The sequence below is a fragment of the Helicoverpa armigera genome, chromosome 7 (genome assembly GCF_030705265.1).
Source record: "Helicoverpa armigera isolate CAAS_96S chromosome 7, ASM3070526v1, whole genome shotgun sequence".
NCBI lineage: Eukaryota > Metazoa > Arthropoda > Insecta > Lepidoptera > Noctuidae > Helicoverpa > Helicoverpa armigera.
Window position 1 is genome coordinate 3,332,222 of NC_087126.1, and position 19,088 is coordinate 3,351,309.

At 36.1% G+C, this 19,088-nt stretch overlaps 2 protein-coding genes across 2 annotated transcripts in view; one reads left to right on the forward strand and one right to left on the reverse strand.

Moving 5' to 3' along the window:
* LOC110378459 (5'-3' exonuclease PLD3) overlaps positions 1 to 19,088 on the forward strand; it is a 570,622-nt gene that overhangs the window by 340,204 nt on the left and 211,330 nt on the right. The gene's annotated exons all lie outside the window — the stretch shown is intronic.
* Positions 483 to 4,830, reverse strand: LOC110378460 (toll-like receptor 7). The gene has a single exon (XM_021337730.3). It carries the CDS (start codon positions 4,614 to 4,616, stop codon positions 762 to 764), a length of 3,855 nt encoding a protein of 1,284 aa, XP_021193405.3. The 5' UTR covers positions 4,617 to 4,830; the 3' UTR covers positions 483 to 761.

Consider the following 19,088-nt stretch of genomic DNA (forward strand, 5'->3'; position numbering starts at 1 on the left):
AGTTTGTACACAAAATACTTTTACGTCTAATACAAATTAACACGCACTTGTTTGAGCTACTGTACGTTTAAGTTGGACATTTCTTATTATAGTATTTTTACTTTACCTTATTATACATACCATCTGCATTCCACAAACAATGGTCCCCCTTGACGATAAACTCTGTTTATGTTTCTTTAGTAGGTAGCACGCGATAATGTGGTAAGTTATACTAACTTGCCAAAGTAAAGAAGTTTTCATAATGTGTAATGTTGGCTCAATCATAATATTTTAGGAGTCCCTTCGTATAAGTTTTGAAGTTAGAAAGTCTTGGAGGAACAGCTGTTTATATTGCATTATTACTTTATGAGATACTTGTCCTCAATTGATATTATAGAGTATCGAATATTCGCCAAATTAAAAGAGTATTTTTATATTTAGTGTATATTTCCTTTGTTGAGTGTGGTGTGTAAAGGGTAAAAAATAAAAAGGTTGTATAGCAAAATTATCACAATGGCTTTATTAAAATACATAAATAGTATACTCGTGACTTATATGGACATTTATTTACAATCTATATACAAATTCACATAATAATTTCTACAGCAGTCTTATAGAATGTATTTACACCAACATTATGAAACGCCCTTTGTAACGGCGAGAAATTACAAAAATAGATTAAAATCTTAATTATTTGGTAAAGCGCGCGATGCGATTAATACAAATATTCACAATGAAGCTTTGACTAAATGATTTTACATGAGTTTTATGAGAAGCGTAGACTAGACAAGGTAGGCCTGACCTGAAGACTGAGTGTCAATAAGTGGCGGGGGCGGCGGCCAGTGCCTGAACTCTCGCCTTCTATTTGGATTGTTTGCACCTAGCTCTAAGGAGGAATAATCAGAATCTATTGACGAATAAATATGATCTGAAGGCGGTCTACCGTCGGGCCCATAGGACCCCGTCTGTACTTGCTGCGGGCGAGTTTCCACAAACTCCGGCGTTGTGCTCACGCCGTCCGCGGACCCTCTCATTTTCTCCGTGAAGGAAAACGACCTCATCGTACCGTTCTGCATACCACTTCTCATCGTATAAGAATTGATATTGTTTCTGTAAGTAGACGATTTAGATTTATATTTCTGATCCGGCATCGCATAACGCAACTTTTCCCAGAATTTGTTTTGGCCCCATCGTATCCTTGAACTCGTTTTCAAATATGGCCGCAAATCGGGATCACATTCGGCTTCGGGCAATATGGAGCTTTCTTCTATTATTACTAAGGTATAAATTCGAGGTTTTAAGATTTCGTACAATGCTTGGCGAAATTCGAAACGCGACCATTCAGTTTCTATGAAATTCCTCGTGAGTACGATTATAATGCGCTTTGATGCTTCTGCAGCTTCAGGAAGGGGTAACGTGCATTGCATGTATGCTACATTATGTTGTGGTATGTCCCTATAGTGTAAACAAAGATGATACGAAGGGTTTCCGTTTTCCAATTCAGCGGCCAACGTTTGAATAACAAAATCATCGTCTTTAGGGCTGTAGCAAACATAAGCATCGTATAATTTATCAGTGTCGTCGTACGCTCCGGTGAATGGGAACAATCTTATGCCGCAGCTTGTATAAAGCCATATGCGAATCGTGTCTCTGAATAAGAAAATCACAAGGATGACAAGCATAATCAACATGAATCCGGAGAGCGTAGTCACCATCATAGGCATGTAATTTGAGACCAACATGTTATCTATAACAGAATCTCCGGCGTAATAATCACTACATATTGTGCCATTCAAATTCAGCTCTTTCTTTTGTGTGGATTTCGGGTCAGTATTCCAACACCATACGTCTGTAATGTCAACTATTTTAGGGACATTATCAGATATGTATGATGTGAACTTTTGTAAATACCTACATTTGCACGACCACATGTTGTTGCCTAATGTGAGCGCGTTTAAATTTCTGTTCATATTCAAACTCCACACGTTAAAGTCAACTAATCTGTTGCCGTCTATTCTTAATATTTTCAATGAATTCAAAGTTAGGAACGTCGAGTTCGCTATATGGCTGATAAAATTGTCTTGTAAGTAAAGCTCGTTAAGCTGCGTCAGATGTTCGAACTCGTAGCCGTTTAAATGCTTTAGTTTATTGTTACCAAGATGCAGCGTAATGAGGGAGGATAAACCAGCGAACGTCCTATTCTGTATATTCTCAACTTCGCTTGAATTAACATAAAGAGATCTCATATTTTTGCGACCGATGAATGCATAATTTTGTAGTTCTTTAAAGTCGTTGCCGTCTAAATACACCTCTGTTGCGTCCATTGGAATTTTCTCTGGTATTTCGATTGCACGTTGGCTAGAACAATCGACCACGTTTTTATTCCAAGTTGGATCGTGATAACAGGAGCAATTATTGGGACACGTCATTTGGCAATCGCAGGCTACGTAATCACAGCAGCGGCATAGAGTAAAACAATGAGTTTCGTATGTACACAAGAAATCGGTTGACTTTAAGTTGCTTAATGGAACGTGTGTTACGCCTCTAGTGTGTGTCATTTTGCACAACACGTTCTCAAGATCCATTATTCTTGGGTGCTGTCTCATCGCAGTCATATTGTTTATCAAAGGCAGCCATTCCATGGAGCAATCACAGTTAAACGGATTTCCTCCGATGTAGAACTCAGGCAACGACTTGTTCAAGGGGACCGGGGACAACCGGAGGCTGTTGATATCTAAATGAGATATCTCATTTGCGTAAATATCAACTCGAGTGAGATTACGCTTCTCCATAAACGTGTTCACTTGAATACTGTTTATGTGGTTATTGTTTATGAACAGTAACTCCACGCTGTTAGGAATTGCCATGGGCGATATTTCCGCGATGCGGTTATGGCTCACGTCTAATGTTTTTATGTGAATTTCGTCTTGGAGTTTGTAATAATTTCCTAAATGTTCAATAAAGTTACCGTGCACGTCGAGCCATTTCAGATTAATTGGTATAAAAGCGTAGTCGAACCAAACTAAATGATTCTCGGATAGATTGAGCCAAAGCAAACTGAGTAAGGTTGAAAAAACTCCGTTGATATCTGATATGAAATTGCCGTCTAATCTGATCGCCTCTAACTGTTTGTTATTAACAAAAGTGCCTCTTTCTACAGCTTGAACTTTATTTTTGGCCAAATTGAGTACTTGGAGGCTTGGCAAATCAAAAAACATACCGACTGTAAGGTTTCCGATTTGATTGTCGATTAGTCTTAAACCGGTTAATTGGTCTAAGTTTTTGAAGGAGCCGTTCTTGATATCTAATATTTGATTCTCACCGAGGTCCAAAGTTTTTAATAAAGATAACTCCCAAATTGCTGATGGGACCTCCGTTAACTGGTTTGAACTCAAATCTAATTCTTTAAGGTCCGAACAATTTTTAAATGCCTTCAGATCTATATTTATAAGTAAGTTATTGTTTAAATTTAATTTGCTAAGTACAAACAATCCATTAAATAGGAACTCGTCTATGGTATGTAAGCGGTTTTCAGCTAAATTCAATGTATGCAAATTATACAATGGAAGGAAAGTATTCTCTTCAATGTAACCTATAGAATTATTTCTTAGATCTAATATTTGCAGGAAGAACAAGTCCTTGAATGTCTTGCCATCTATCCTCGTCAACGCATTATTAGATAAATTCAGAATGACTAAGCGTATAAGGCCAATAAATGTACCACCGTCTATGTGAGCGCTCGAGAGCTGATTATTCGATAAATCTAAGACAAGCAACTGTTCTAATCGGTGGAACACGCCTCTGGCTAGTTCAAATAACAAGTTATTATTCAAATATACCTCTCGCAACTCCTTCGTGCTCGCGAACGTACCTTCTGGTATAAACTGTAGGTTATTATAAGAAATATTGAGTATTCGGAGCGAAATAAGCCCATTGAATGTTTCACCTGAAATATCAGTGATATTATTGTGTTGGAGTCTTAATTCCTGGAGACGTTTTAATCCTGTAATTTCCGATTCCTCGGAGAGCGTCTTGAGTTCATTGTGGCTTAAATCTAGGCTTCGCAGACCAGAGCCACAGCTTTTCCCAAAGCCGAGTCGGTCGACACTTTTGATCTTATTATGAGTAACATTTAACACTTGTAAATTGTCCAACGGGCAGAAGACATCTTGCGGTATCGCCTTCAAATTGTTTTCACCCAGATCGAGTGTTTGCAGTTCCCGCAAACCGTTGAAAGTTCCGAGTGAGAGTTCCAAGTTTTTATTCGGGCTCCAATCGTAGTTTTTAGATCGCACCGACAACTTTTTCAGTTCGCGTAAGCCCTCGAACGCGTTGCCCGGTATCCTCAAAAGTTTGCAGTTCTCAAGTGATAGTTCAGCAAGCGTTGAAAATCTTTGGAAATAGTTTGCTTCCAGATAACTTTCGAACAGAAGCAGCTGGTTGCATTCTACTGAAAGACGCTTGGTGTTCTCGGAAGATGCAGATGCCAAACTAGATCCATCGGCATCTAACGTCCGCACCCGGCACAATGTGCCCTCGTCACCTTTGGACAGGCGACTGCAGTTATCCACACCTCTCGGAGCATAAGCCGCATTAACACCCAAAGTCACTAACAAAAGAGTCAGCAATTGAAACATTTTCTACACACATTTGTCTATACCGAATTGATAAAAACGGTAACTGGAAACGGTCACTGAGTTTGAGTCAATATTGTATTATACAGACATTATTTATGTGTCACTTCACAGGTTAATGTTTACGTCGCGGCGCACGTACGTTCGTTGTCGGAGGCGACGCGAGCGCGTGCCGTCCTCATCGTGGTTCGTATGCGACTGGCGAAGCGATCGCTCCGTCAGTTCGGCGAGAGTGGTGGCGTTCATAACCGCCCCTCCGCGAAGTCCCCCCGCACCTTCACCACCCCCACATAGTTACACGTTTCCTCGCATGGCGCCACTTGCGCGCTCGACAGCTCTCGCACAATTATGTAATGTTTTCTTAATCGAGCCACCGCATCGGGTTAAAAAAGGAAACCTGCGCAGCGTATTTACAAAGTGTACATAGCCAAAACGCATCCATAGGAAACTGCTCGCTGATATTTTGTAATGCTGTTTTTTAATTTGTGATTTCAAAGTATACACGAATTTTGCGTACTGCTCGAGTATAATTCGTAGCTTAGACGTGCACTTGCATCTTTCCAATTTATACACGGTCAAATTTAACTATACAAAATTAATATTAGGTAAAGCATTAAATAAAAAGGCTTTGGAATCTGACTTTGTTTGTTTCTTTTTAATATCATTATTCGCCCCCAAAAATGTATGTTGCCTTCTAAATTACTAAGTCAGCCACAATTAACGAGTATCTAAATAATACTATCTTAGCCACTAGTATCTTCTAAGTAAACCACTCTAAATACAACTCAGCATGATGATTAGGTATTTTTTAGCATCTAAATTTGTAGCATGCATTCTAACAGTAAACCTCTAAAATAATTTAAATGCCACCATAAAATATATTTAATTAGCTTCTAATTTTTTAACTCAGTACGTTTAAAATGTGAGCAAGCAACATGCAGCAAGCATCGCTTCTGTCACGGCTCCGGTGCTGCGGGGCTCCGGCGGTCCCATGCGAGCTTAGGCCGCCTCGCCCCTCCGCGCCTACGCGGTTTTGAATTGCACTCTAGGGGTAGGGCAGACAAGACTACGTGGAGTCGGTTTTGCAACGATTCGTTTTCGTCACTAACTTCAGTTTTTAATACAATGTTTTTTAATTGAAGGTTATAAATGGCAATATACTAAAAACGAGGCCGAGTTAGTTAATTAGATGACAATGTATAAATAATGTTGTAAAATTGGAAGCTTAATCATGTGTTCAATAAATGATTTTGTGGCTGCACTTATATTTCCCATAAAAAACATTAAATGCTAGGTCGCGTTTTAATCAAAATGGCAGCATGCAACTGACACGATTAGTTTGCATGCGGACTAGCACTGTATATTATGGAACAAAGCAAGTTACTTTGGCCACTACAAAATATATGCGAGTATTTGCGTACTGCTGCTGTATACATCGGAAGACTTTGTATAAAAAGTGAATTCCAATCTATTCGCGACTAGTTTCACACGCTTGCGTACTAGCCATGTATATACTGTAAATACGCACCTGCGCACCGTCTGAGAAATTATGGTAATAGATGCATGGTCGTGTCTTTCTTTGAATGACCGATGAGTTATTGAATAGGTTATGAAAGAAGTGTTCTACTGTCTTCAATGTACCTATAATGTAGTCTTTTACATTTCTTCTATTAAGTTACATGACGAATCTATTCGTGTGATAACTTAGTTATCAGTCGGGAACTTTTTTGTAAAACAACTCGGTTGCAAAAGTTTCAAGGAATGATGGAAGAAAAACATCAAAGTGACAATCGGATACAGAGTGCAGGTTACGCTATCGTGGGCAACCCTTAATTCGTTTCACTGTCACTTATTGAATTCCCAACTCGCATACTTTGGCGAAGATACCCAATAAAGCTTGTTTGGCGTCGCGTGCCCCTACACACATATTTTTGTCTAAAGTAACGCGCAGAATTTTCAAATAGTGAAGGGCGACCGTTTTCGACCAACAAATTCCGGTGTCTCGTACGGGCTGGAAGAGGTGCGAAGTTGGTAGGAGTTGATAATTTGATTTCCTTGTTCGACACGTAAAGTCGTTTACGGGTCTAACTGGAAGTTAGTTACGTACAGAATACGGCCTGAGTTTGGAGGCAGGCGCCGGGAATAAAGATACCGAAGTTGTTTGTTCTCGATATATTAGCTTTGATGCTATTATGAAGTTACAACCTCTGCGTGAGAATGTTAAATCTTAGGGTAGTTTAATGGCGAAACTTTTGCAAATAGCAGTTTGGAATATTAAAATGTGGAGGCACAATACGACACTAAAAGCATTTTACAGAACAAGAATTCTAGTTGCATAAAAGAAAAAACTACAAGTTCTTTTATCTAGGTCGCGGTTGACACGACAGCCGCGAGCAAAAATTCCCTGACGTTAAGAGGAAAGTTTTCGAGCTTAAGTGATAAAACACGTTGAAGACATCCTAAAAACACTCCGGGTACTACGATATCCTTATTATTAATGTCTAGCGCCAGCGTATCCTGTATCAAAAGTTCTCCCTGTCGAGAGTTCTTAGCGCTAGCTTGATAAATGACTTCGCCCACTTTTGTGAAAGTTGTTCGTGTATTATTTTTTCCTCTATATCTGGAGGCTGTGTCACAGACTGGAGTAGGACGTGCTATGACTGCCGATGACGTTTCACTAACGCGAGCCGCGCGTATTATCTCGTCTTGTTATTTGGATAGGTGTCGTTTTTTAAACTTTTGTTTTCTCTATCGCGAAAATATTTTTGCGTTCCTGGTAAAGATTTGAATTGTTTTATAAATAAGGCACTTTTTTATAGAACGTGAGAACCTTTTACGCTTGAGCTTGAGAACAATATATTGGTGATATTACTGAAGCACAAATTCATATTCATATTGAAATAATTTACAAGGTCACCCGTACACAAAGTGTTGGTTTGATCTTAAACAATAACACAAGCAACTCCCTTAATGCGATCAATTAAATAAAGCTGAACAACTTTACTGTGCTATCTTCATCTCAGAACTCACAATAGGAAAATAATCGTTTAGGATTTTATCCGTACCATTAAGAATAACGACTTCTCCTTGCATAATTCAGACGCAAGAAAATGTAATTAAAATGCACATTATACGAGGCTTAACCACAAAATACATAGGTACAGAAGTCAATCTCATGTATGTACTTCACTTTTCATGCCTAAACTCGGCGGTCGCGCTAGGGTTGTCAACTTTTTTATGCGCATAAAACTAACGTGGTAGTGGTACTCGTATCTAATTATTTGATGTATTGTTGAGAATAAAACAGGAAAAATGAAATATAAACCAATAATAATCAAAAAATTAATGTGGCATACAAGAGGTTAATAAACACTTTCAACGGAAATTCGTTTGAACGAGATACCGAACTTTTTCAGAAACCGCAATTTATAATTTTGTTATTCATACATATATACTTACCCTACTCTTTACTTGTGAAAAAAATATTTTTGTATGTAATGGGCTGGTACAGTCCCTGATCTAAGCTTGCTTCTGCCTACAGAAACCTTGATGTGCGAGTTTTATTTCGTCTACCTTACAACATACTCTCGCCATGATCACAAAAATTATCAACTCCTACTAGTAATATCTTTGAGGGTAGGTAGGCAGGTTCGCCTGGGTCGACACTAGCAAAACTTATTTCGGCATTGGGCCAGAGGCCTCCCCGGGGCGCTTACCTACCCACCTAACTGTACCTACCTACTGCGTTTATTAATCGAAACATTGAAATATGAGAAAATAAGTAGGTACATAGGTACTAAAGGTAATACGGCAGGCTAAAAAAACGACAATTCACTGTTTATTTTTGTATAAAAACAACCGTCCACTGAACAATTATAATACGACTTTTTGTTGCTCCATTATTACTTTTCTTTTGTTATTAAAATTAAAAATATTACAGTCAAATTACAGACGCGTGCACATTTATCTACCTTGTGTGTGACGCGCGTATCTCAAGAAAACGGCAGCCGCGCTCGCACTGTTTTGAGTTGTTTTGAGACAGCGCGTCTGTGAACACGCACACATAGACACCTATGTCTGCGTGACTCGAACGCGCTTTGTATGTAGATTGACTTCTGTACCTATGTATTTTGTGGCTTAACAGTGTTTGTTCTTTTGTTATCTGAGATCGTATTGCGAAAATATGTTTGGATATCTTGTTATTGGTCTGGGTTATCATTGAGAGTGTTCGTATAGGCGTGCCTGTAGCTTGCTTTGTAGTTTATCTAGAGTATTTGCTACTGGGTTTAGTTAGAAAGTCGTAATAAGGTTTAATGCGTTTAGCGTTTATTTGCTACCGTGCTGCTTAGAAATGTTTTTTTAGAGCTTTCTATAAACTGTACTGTAATAAAAGTTTGTCAAAATCTGTCTGAATAAGAATTCCATCAATCGTCTGAATCTCAATAAGTCTATGTAGGTAATTGATGTGTTTTCCTCCAAAATAGTAAGGTAATAACTATTTAGTTCTCCCGTTTATGGGCTTCCAATCCGATTTATTTTATTTATAATATATCCTCTATTTCCTAGAGCACTTTGCTAATAATTAAAAATAAATAAGTTATATACATCTTCAGGGATACTAATGAGAATAAAATTGATAATGTTATTCTAAGAAATGAAACTACCGTCTAGTAATTTCATAATTCCCAGACCTATAAAATCCTTATACGCACTAAAAACAAGTCGATTGCCCAGATAGTAAATTCTAAGTGGCGCGTAATATCAATAGCTATAAAGACGTAACAAACCCGATATTACATTACATCGTTACATAATAATCTGGACCATGTTTACAAAGTTATGAGAACTATCTAAGTGGAGATCAAGTACCAGAGACTAACGATTAAAATCCATTTGAAATATCGACAGCGTAGCCGATATGTTGAAATATGTAGGGCAATATTGCCCTAATAGTAAACGCTAAGAATTTCTTATTTCAAGTGAGAAAGAAAGACATCAAATGAGTCAAAAGATTATAACCATACAGATATTTTCATATAGGTACATAAAGTTCGGTTTAAAATACGTAACCAGAGTAGAAGGTTGGAATAAAGTGTCAAAATGCAGGTAACTTAATCATGAAGAATACCACACTTATAGAGAACACGAAAGAGGTTTACATACTATTTATCAAGAGCCAGAAAAGTCAATAAGAAAAACCATTTAATCACAGATAAAAAAAACCTTTACACTACTACATACACGATACCAATCCCTTTCTTTAACTTTGATTTCTTTTGTTTTTTTCTTCCAGTCAATGACCTTGAAGATACAGAGCTACACCAATCCAACTTGTATCCAACACAATCCGAAGTTACCTCTAAATAGTATTGTATGGAGTTGCGTGTCTATCTATTCAGAGATCTGCTCTAATCGCCACCTGAGGCCTATTGGCGATACAATCCTATTCGAAGCCGCGACAACGGCTGATAGCGTGTTCTATTCAAATCGGCCAACCGGCTTTATGCGAAGACTGGAGTCATTTATTCAATACACTGTTTTGGTAGTTAAATGGTGATGGAGACGCGATCTGAGAAAAATATTCCAACTAAAAAAAGTTCTAATAGGGACGTACCTACTTATAGATTAGTTGGTATAATCTTATAGAATTATTATCTTATATGATTTGATTTTGAGAGAAAGTCTTGTTGGTGACCTATTTCTAATAAGCCTTTTAAAAGATTCCAAGGGTCAATGACCTAAAGTATTTTTGAAAATTACGGCAGAGATTTGAACACAGCTAAAGACTTTTAGGTGAAGTAGTCTCTCAAGCAGGAAGGAGTTTCTTAGAAATTTATTATTCAAGAATCTTTGAAAATCTTTCCGTTTGTTTTTATCTTTTGTTGTTTTTGTAGACTTAGTCTGCTAAATTCTTTTCTATCTATCCGGTGAAATTCTTCTAAAGAATTTACCTATTTTTCAAATTGTTTTGAAATGAAACCTATTAGATTTTCGATATGTCTTATAGACACCATTAACTTATCTTTAATCAATTTACAGCTGCTTTTATTTCAGTAAACGCTTTTATAAACAACACAAAAAATACAATTTACCAAAATATCTTCGTAAATAGTCATATAATAAAAAGTAGATAACGCGAAATTCGCTCAAGGCACTACAATAACACATAGATACGGCTTCATACTTAAAGTTCCCATACACTGTAGACTAAATAGTTGGCCGAAAGTTGACGCAATGGTTGGCATTTTTTTTTTTTAAGAATATCTTGATTCCAATCAAAGTTTACAGTTGATATAACACCGGCTATATAGCTGATGTTGATGCCAACAAACTATCGGCCGACTAAAAGTTTGCAGTATGTCTAACTCTAAAACAGACAAAAGCAGTGAAATTTAGAACCGAATCTATTCGAATGGAGATCGCTGAGATAACTATAAAATGTTCTATTGTTAATAGGTTTCAGACTAGACATAGATACTGGCTTTGTGTGGTCTAGATTATGTTTTTGTGGTACTAATAATGTTTATTCGACCTAGATAGCCTAACAATAGGCACTTAGAATGGAATAACGTCGCGTTTTCTATGAGTGTTTTTTTAGCTTTTTTGGATGAACAGGTGTGGTTTTCGGAGAAATTCTCGTTGAGAAACTATTGTACTGAAATTATATGGCTTTTTTATTATGTGTCCTATAAGCAGTTATTTAAGTAGTTTTATTTATACCGAAATATTGTATTGTTTGATTGATTTCTATAGATCCTTTTTTTGTTGTCTCTATTTGCAATCTCACTTCATACTCACCACCAATACAACACGCATCTCGACTTCAAACCGATAAGCGATGCTATCGAGCATCGACAACAAATAGTAACATGCATTGTTAAGGCACTAAGCTTCGAGCCTTACACGAGGAAATTAAAGGCACTGCCGTATTGTAATTGAGTTGTCGCGAAGGATATTAGTTGAAGATTGCTCGTCAACCGGGGTTCTCGCTTCAATCACTTCGAATAGTTCCAATAGTTCCAATCCCGCGTTGATTAAACAGAATCAGTTCACTGGGACAGGTTAGAAAATCGATAGACGTGTGCACGTTTTAGCGGGAAGCGATTTCTTAATTAGGAATGAAGGCGGTAAAACCCGACTTTTTACGTTCGTCGTTATTACCATTGAGGGTTTCTACGTTTTATCGTATTTCACGTACTAAGTTATTACCTAAGGATAAAATACTCAGAAGATGGAATTCTTATTTTGTCATGTGACTTTCAAACACTTCAGATTTTTTCAACCCGGTTCTATAGTCCCATATAGGTATTAGTGCGTTCAAGTAAACAAACTCACGAACTCTTCGGCTTTAAAATATAGATAAGTATGGATTTTAAGCTTCGAACTAAAATATAAGTATTATAGCTAAGTTAAAGACACAGCTACGTCTTATCCCCATCTTGACGTACACAAACAATTTTGTAATTAATACCTCCCTTTCAGCGAAGTTCTAATATGGTTCCACATTAAATATTTACTCTGAGGTTACTTAACCGATTCGAGAGCCATCATCATTAAAACTTTGAACATAAGTTAACAGTATCACATTTGATACCAGTCGTTTTATTTACAGACAGAATTTATTTCCTCATTAAGATTATGGGAGTGTGGGACTAAAATGCTGCTGTATTGCTATTCTACCAAATGTGTTAATTTTAATTTTAGGGGCTTTTGATCATAATAAAGAAATGTCAGCATTGACATAGGTTTACTTTAAAATGAAAATGTTATCAGCCGAATAATTTGAAATCAAAAAAATCGACCATGGACTTCGTCAGGCCACGTTAGAAGGACTCTCTACTAAACGCAATTTTTTGCACTTTTCCTTCAAAATTGGCAGTTTTTTTTACTGTCATGATTTTTCAGGATGCTTTTTTATTTTCTTTTTCTTATTTTTTATATGCGATTGGACAAAACATAAGTCAATTTAGTTAAGCATAAGTAAGTAGGTAAGTATATAATTTCAGTTATTTTATGCATCACAATTAAAAACGTTTAAAAATATTCAAAAACGAAATAAAGCGTCATTTTAGCGGCCCAAACACCGATACAAGTCTGTCGTAAGCCAACGTTCTGTCAAATAGATATTATTTGCTTACAATTTTCAGCGATACCCCCTATGTTTGAGTTGTCATCGCTACAGCCGCCTGTTTGAAGTTAATTATGGTAATCGACTGCAACGCAAACAGGTCTAGGAACGGTCTGGGTACCTGGTATTTGAGTTTCGGTAGTCGAATGCAGCGTTTTAGCGCTCCGAATAGAATTCTGACTGTTGAATGTCGACTGAGATTTATGGCGATTCAGTTATAACTATATGCCAGTATTAGAATGAAGCTTATTTTTCCTATCACCTATACTATATGCTTAAGCCTATACTGTAGGTAGTATATGTATATTGTTTTTGTATCAAAATATAGATAAGGCTTTTGCGAATATGAAAATTTATTTGCGATACTAAGGCTATTTTGTACCACGATTTTATATTGAAACCACAAAGTTAAAATAAAGCTTCGTTAAAACAGGGCTTCCTACTGAAAATGTCAGAAACTAGACAGTTTCTGTTTCTTACCAGTTTAACGCTTGAAATAATAGAAAGTAAGTTGCTATACGACTACATATATGAACATAATATTTTCCCTCAGTTGTGGCAATTTAATAAAAATATTCCAGGAAAATGTTTTACGGAAATAATTTGACCACAATTTAAACAATGTGTTATTTTAAAGACGATGTAAAACATTTAACAAATGCGTTGAGTGAGGAAAACTAATTTAAAAAGTCTATGTATATATTTATGAGCTGCAATTAAATTAATGTGGCCTAACTCAATATCTCAGTGCTTAAAGTAGATCTAAAATTATTAAAAAAGCTTTAAATTATAACTTAAGAATGTTTCTCTTGGTAACAGTAGATTAAAAACTCAAATTATACAAAAAACTTTATACCCAGATAATAACCAATCCAGTGTAGATTATACTACTAACTCACAAAACGTGGGTCCGCATTACCTCTGATATCAGGAATTAGGGGTAACTTGTGAATTTGTGGCCATGTAATAAGCCCTATTTTGGAGGATTTCAGTTTATTTGTCGCACGCCGCCAGACGTAGTTAGGCTTCTAAAGTTGTACCAATGAGACTAGTATAATTTTCAGTTTAATTTCTAGATTCTTTACTTATTATATTATAATTAACTTCTCTATAAAGGTAAATAATAGATTATTATTGTAAGCTGCGATTGCTGCAAGACAATGTTTGAAGATTTTATCTAAAGATGCAAATAAATTTGCTTGCTTTATTGTTTTCCATTCGGTTATATTATTATTTAAAAGCAGCATTCTGTGTGTATCAATCGTTTTAAGTTGTCAGAAACACTACAACTCTGTATGCATGTACCTACATATTTGTTACTAGCTTCTAGAACTATCGTCATGTTACTAACTGAAAACTCGTAAAAGTATTTATTAGGGTGGTACTTTATGTAATCAGGGAACTTTCTAGATCTTTCGTGGTAAATAACTTAATAGACCACGTAAAGACGCTATTTTTTAGATTAAAAGCCGAATTAGGTTTAGTAATAATTCAGTAAAGGGATCGATATTCAATTCCCAATGCGTATTATTATACGATCTAATATTCTAGATGGTAATATATGGAAATGTAAAGTTAATTTAGTTATTATGATAAATCGATGGCCCAATATTAGGTACTATTTGATTGCCCAGGTAATAGGCATGTTATAGACTCATATTCATAGCAAAGTCGAATATGGTTAGGTTTTATCCGCATACCAATATGAAGATTTTTCTCGAAAAACCTTAGCATAGTTCGTATAGGAATATTTGTGAGCTGCAATATTTCATGAATGCATTCTGGCTCTAAGAAAGAATATAAGGTCTTACGGCCAGTTTCTTCATCAAAAGTAAAAGTCAAAGTAATGTCTAAAGGAAAAGTAACGGTCAAATTCGTTTTTTTCAAAGCTAAAGTGACAGCAAAACTAATAGAAAAAAACCGGCCAAGTGCGAGTCGGACTCGTGCACGAAGGGTTCCGTAAATTACAGTTAAATCAACCTATCTCAAAAACTATAAGAGATACTTTGATCAAACCAAAAATCGTTGAAAGAGTTAATTAGCATGCATCACCTCTATTTTTTTTAGAATTTTATACCCCGTAGTTATAAAAATAGAGGGGGGGGGACATACTTTTTACGACTTTGAGAGCTGATATCTCAAAAACCGTTCACTTTAAGAAAAATGTTTTTTAGAAAACTTTATATCATTTTAAAAGACCTTTCCATTGATACCCCACACGGGTATGTACATCGAAAAAAAAAATTTCATCCCTCAGTTACATGTATGGGGGGCCCCACCCCCAATTCTTTTTTTTACTATTTAGTGTCATATTTTTGTAGCGGTTCATACAACACATATTCCCATCAAATTTCATCACTGTAGTACCTATAGTTTCCGAGTAAATCGGCTGTGACAGACGGACAGACGGACAGACGGACAGACGGACATGACGAAACTATAAGGGTTCCGTTTTTGCCATTTTGGCTACGGAACCCTAAAAATGAAAAAACTTTTACTTTAGACATTACTTTGACTTTTACTTTTGATGAAGAAACTGGCTATTAGTCACCTAGTGATCTCAGCAGCGTCACCCTTTCTCAAGTGCCAATTTAATCAATTATTTCACTTTTATAACAGTTACAAAAATTATAAACTATAAAACTCTTTTGCCTTTCTGCGTCAGTTATATTTTCACAAAAATTAAATACAAAACAGTAGGAAATGTAAGCGTTCTTTCATATCGCGGAGACTGAACAGTTTTGATTTATATATTAACGGTTTATAAACGCTAGAGCGCCGGCAGTCCGCCATACATATCCACTATTCATATGCTTACACGTTCGTAATAGAAAAACTTTAGAGACTTTTTCTTTCTTTGCTTTTGAAACGCTGCCTTTGCAATGTCAAATAAGTACGAGTTTAAATAATATTTTCTTTCGTATTTCATTTTATTTGGTGCTAAGTTGAGGTAATTTATTTTGCTTTAATAGTCAAAGTGGAACTATTAGATTAGTGTAGAATTTGTTGGTTTTGTGTTTTGAATTTTAATATTTGCATATTTGTGAAGAATTATTTTTCGTTTACTTGCATAATTTCTTAGTTGTGGGAATATGGACCAATGATAAAAATATTGAGGAGTAAAGCAGAAAATACTGACAGTATAAATTTTGAGCGTGAAAATAAGGAATTTTAATTAAAACCATGCAGTTTTCAAACCTTACTACCTATCTCTGTGTTTGATGGACGCGAGACACATGTTGATGACGTAAAAAAATCTAATCAAATGTCCCCACGGCTTTCTGTATCCATGTTTGGCAGAACTCTGACGCGACGTGGTGACCGGCTGCCCGTGACGATGAAATATTGATCGAAAACTAAACAAATCTACACGAGCACGCCTCTCTAACTACGCCGTTACTTTTTATTCCATTTCACCATACGCTTTTTAATAAAAATTCAACAACAACTTCTGAGCACCAAAAAAATATCGCCTATATCAAAACATATTTCGCGAACTAAAAAAATAACAATGATTCGTTTTCTGTTCAAAAAAAGCGAAAACACCCGTGTAACGAAACGTCATTTCGCGTCTCGCGAGCTTTTTGCGACTTCCGAGGTTGGACCATGAAGTATGCAGACCTACATTGTAAAAAATAACAATAAAAATTCAATCGCATTGTTCCGATTCGTTTACAAACAAAGATTCGTGAAAACAGCAACCACCCAAAAAACCTGCATCGATATAAACCGTGTCATAATATATCTCAGTTACCGTAGCTTCAGTAAAGTGTGAAATATACTGTTGTTCAATATTTATAGGATTTTTATTTGTGTTATTTATTCACAAGGCACGTTTGTCGTTGAGACAAAAGGCGACTGTGCCTCCGTATCTTATTTTTCGTTAGTATCTGCATTCGTTTTGGTCGTCTTAGGGTGTATAAATAATGCATTATCACGCGTTGGGTCTCGCCATGGGACCGGTCAGCGAGAATAAAATTATTTGTTGTGGCTTAGCACTTATACAACAAAACAATTCACTGTCGCACGTTGTATAAAATTATTTTATTGAGCTCTGAAAAATATATTGCTAAGCTGGGGAGCTGGAAGTTCTGGTTAATCTCTTCCGCGAATCATCAACAACAGGAACTTTCAAGCAGATACTTACTGCGAAATAGATTAAGGTCAACAAGGAAGCTTGTTTCTTTTATTCTTGTTTTGATATAATATTATTTCTGAAATGAAGAATACACTTCGTAAAGTTATTGTCATTCTTTTACAAAAATAAATTCCATATTTTATACAAGAGGGAATAATATTCAGAAACATTTTCATGACATACTAGCTATGATGCATACAACGTAATATCGCATTGGTAGTTACACATAGACATTCTGTCCTTATACAATGCAGGTTTCTCACGACACCTTCCTAAGTCGGGAGCCACAAAGCTTCGCAGCATATTGTGGAAACATCGCTTTCAATTCAGGATCGTCTAATGGCGTCCTCGTGAAGAGCATCGTTAGCTTCTTATTGGTTGTTATTTTTGTCAACCTGATGTGCTTCTGTGGCTCTTTGTGTTACTGTTTTCTTGAATTTTGCAAGAGGTAAAATAGGTACGTCGACAGTACCTACAAATAGTCTTCGATTTTTTTTGCAATTTAAACGTAGGAGTCTGATTTATATGAACTGTGTTTAACAATCTGCATATTAAATAAAATGCAGTTGTATAATATGTTTGACATTTGAAACGAATATTTCCGCTATGAAATGTAAGAGCATTTGCCTCTTTATTTATGCCGCAAAAAGAAACACAGGATCGTGGAAGCAGCTATCCTAAATTTAAGAAAGCTTTAGGAAAGCTGACATCTTAAATTTAGTAACGTAACCCCATAAAGGCTTTAGTGCGCCAGCCTTCAGACTACACCGAAACTTTAAGGTAAACAAACTGAAGTACTTACAAGAAGCAGCCAGTATTTACAAAATAAGCCAATACCGGGTGTCTTGTTTTAATTAGAATGCAAATTTAATAGCCTAGAGGAATTTACATGTCAATGGTTGCCTAAATAACGTAATCTAGAGTACAAAGGATTCGAGTGGCGTAGTACCGGCAGCTTACTGGCTTCGGCATATTGATCTACACTTTATGAGACTCCAAGCGCTTATGAATGCCAATAAGTATTATGAGTGCTCCCACCTTAAATAAATTCCAACAAGTTCCTCTTGCTACCGCCATCACAGCTTGCTAATATGTGTGATTGATTACGTGCCCCTGAATACGACGCACTGAAAAGATTCAACTTTTATGGTCATATTTTATGATGTAAATGAAATAGCCTTTATGCGTAATTCAGGCTAAGATTGAATTTTGATGTTCCGCGGAGTCGTTTACATAGGACGCATAAATATTTATTAGAATTAAAGTTTTTATTTTATGTACTTACACGTCCGTTCAAAAGAATTTTAATAACTAGGAGATATAAATTTAACGATTATAGTTCGCTGTAGTTGCTAATGGTCTAACCGTTTCTTGGAGTTTTACAGGCCAGAAGCACTCGGAGATAAGGAAGAGATATTTCTAATGGAAATTCTTTACAGTGTTGGAAGCAATTTGAATATGACAAAGAATCGCGACAAGAGCGCAATGTTTATGGCTGTGTTATAAAAATGTCGGTCTTGCCGTATATTTTACGCGATGCTCGCAAATAGTATTAAAGATTTGTCCGCATTGTAAATTCTGTCAAGAATTGAAATCTTTTTCTATTTGGAATAAAATCAACTTTTCTACGATTATTTAAGTTTGCACGTTTTACATGTTTATTAATTTTTAGGAAAACATGCATTACTGAAAAATCTACCAGTTCCAAAAATAGGCAAAATTGACGTCAAAGGCGCGAACGTCAAACATGACGCATTTCAAAGTACATAAGCGGTTGTAACACGAAATGCTGTTTTAAAATAGCTCCGTAAATAAAAAGCACTCCGAGTTATTGCTTCTACAAAATAGTGTAGCAAAAGTTTTTACTATTATGTACGGCATATAAATAAAAATTAAAACAATGCAACACTCCTTAATAAATAACAAGTTTATGAGGAGCTATATAAATAAAGACATGCGAACGCCATTAGTGTTATTACAGTTTTATAGCGGCTTATAGCAGGTGTATCAAATGCAAGGATAACAGTGGCGACGGAAAATCTCATTACGGTTGAGACGCAAGTTATAGGAAGAGCGATTATATTCCGCGCTTACTCTAAAAGTATAAACAAAATATCTACTGCAATAGAATATTAAATTGATGGCTGTTCAAATAATTCTACTGAACAGTTTTACTGAGTTTTTATTTTCTGTAACAGTTTAATTACTT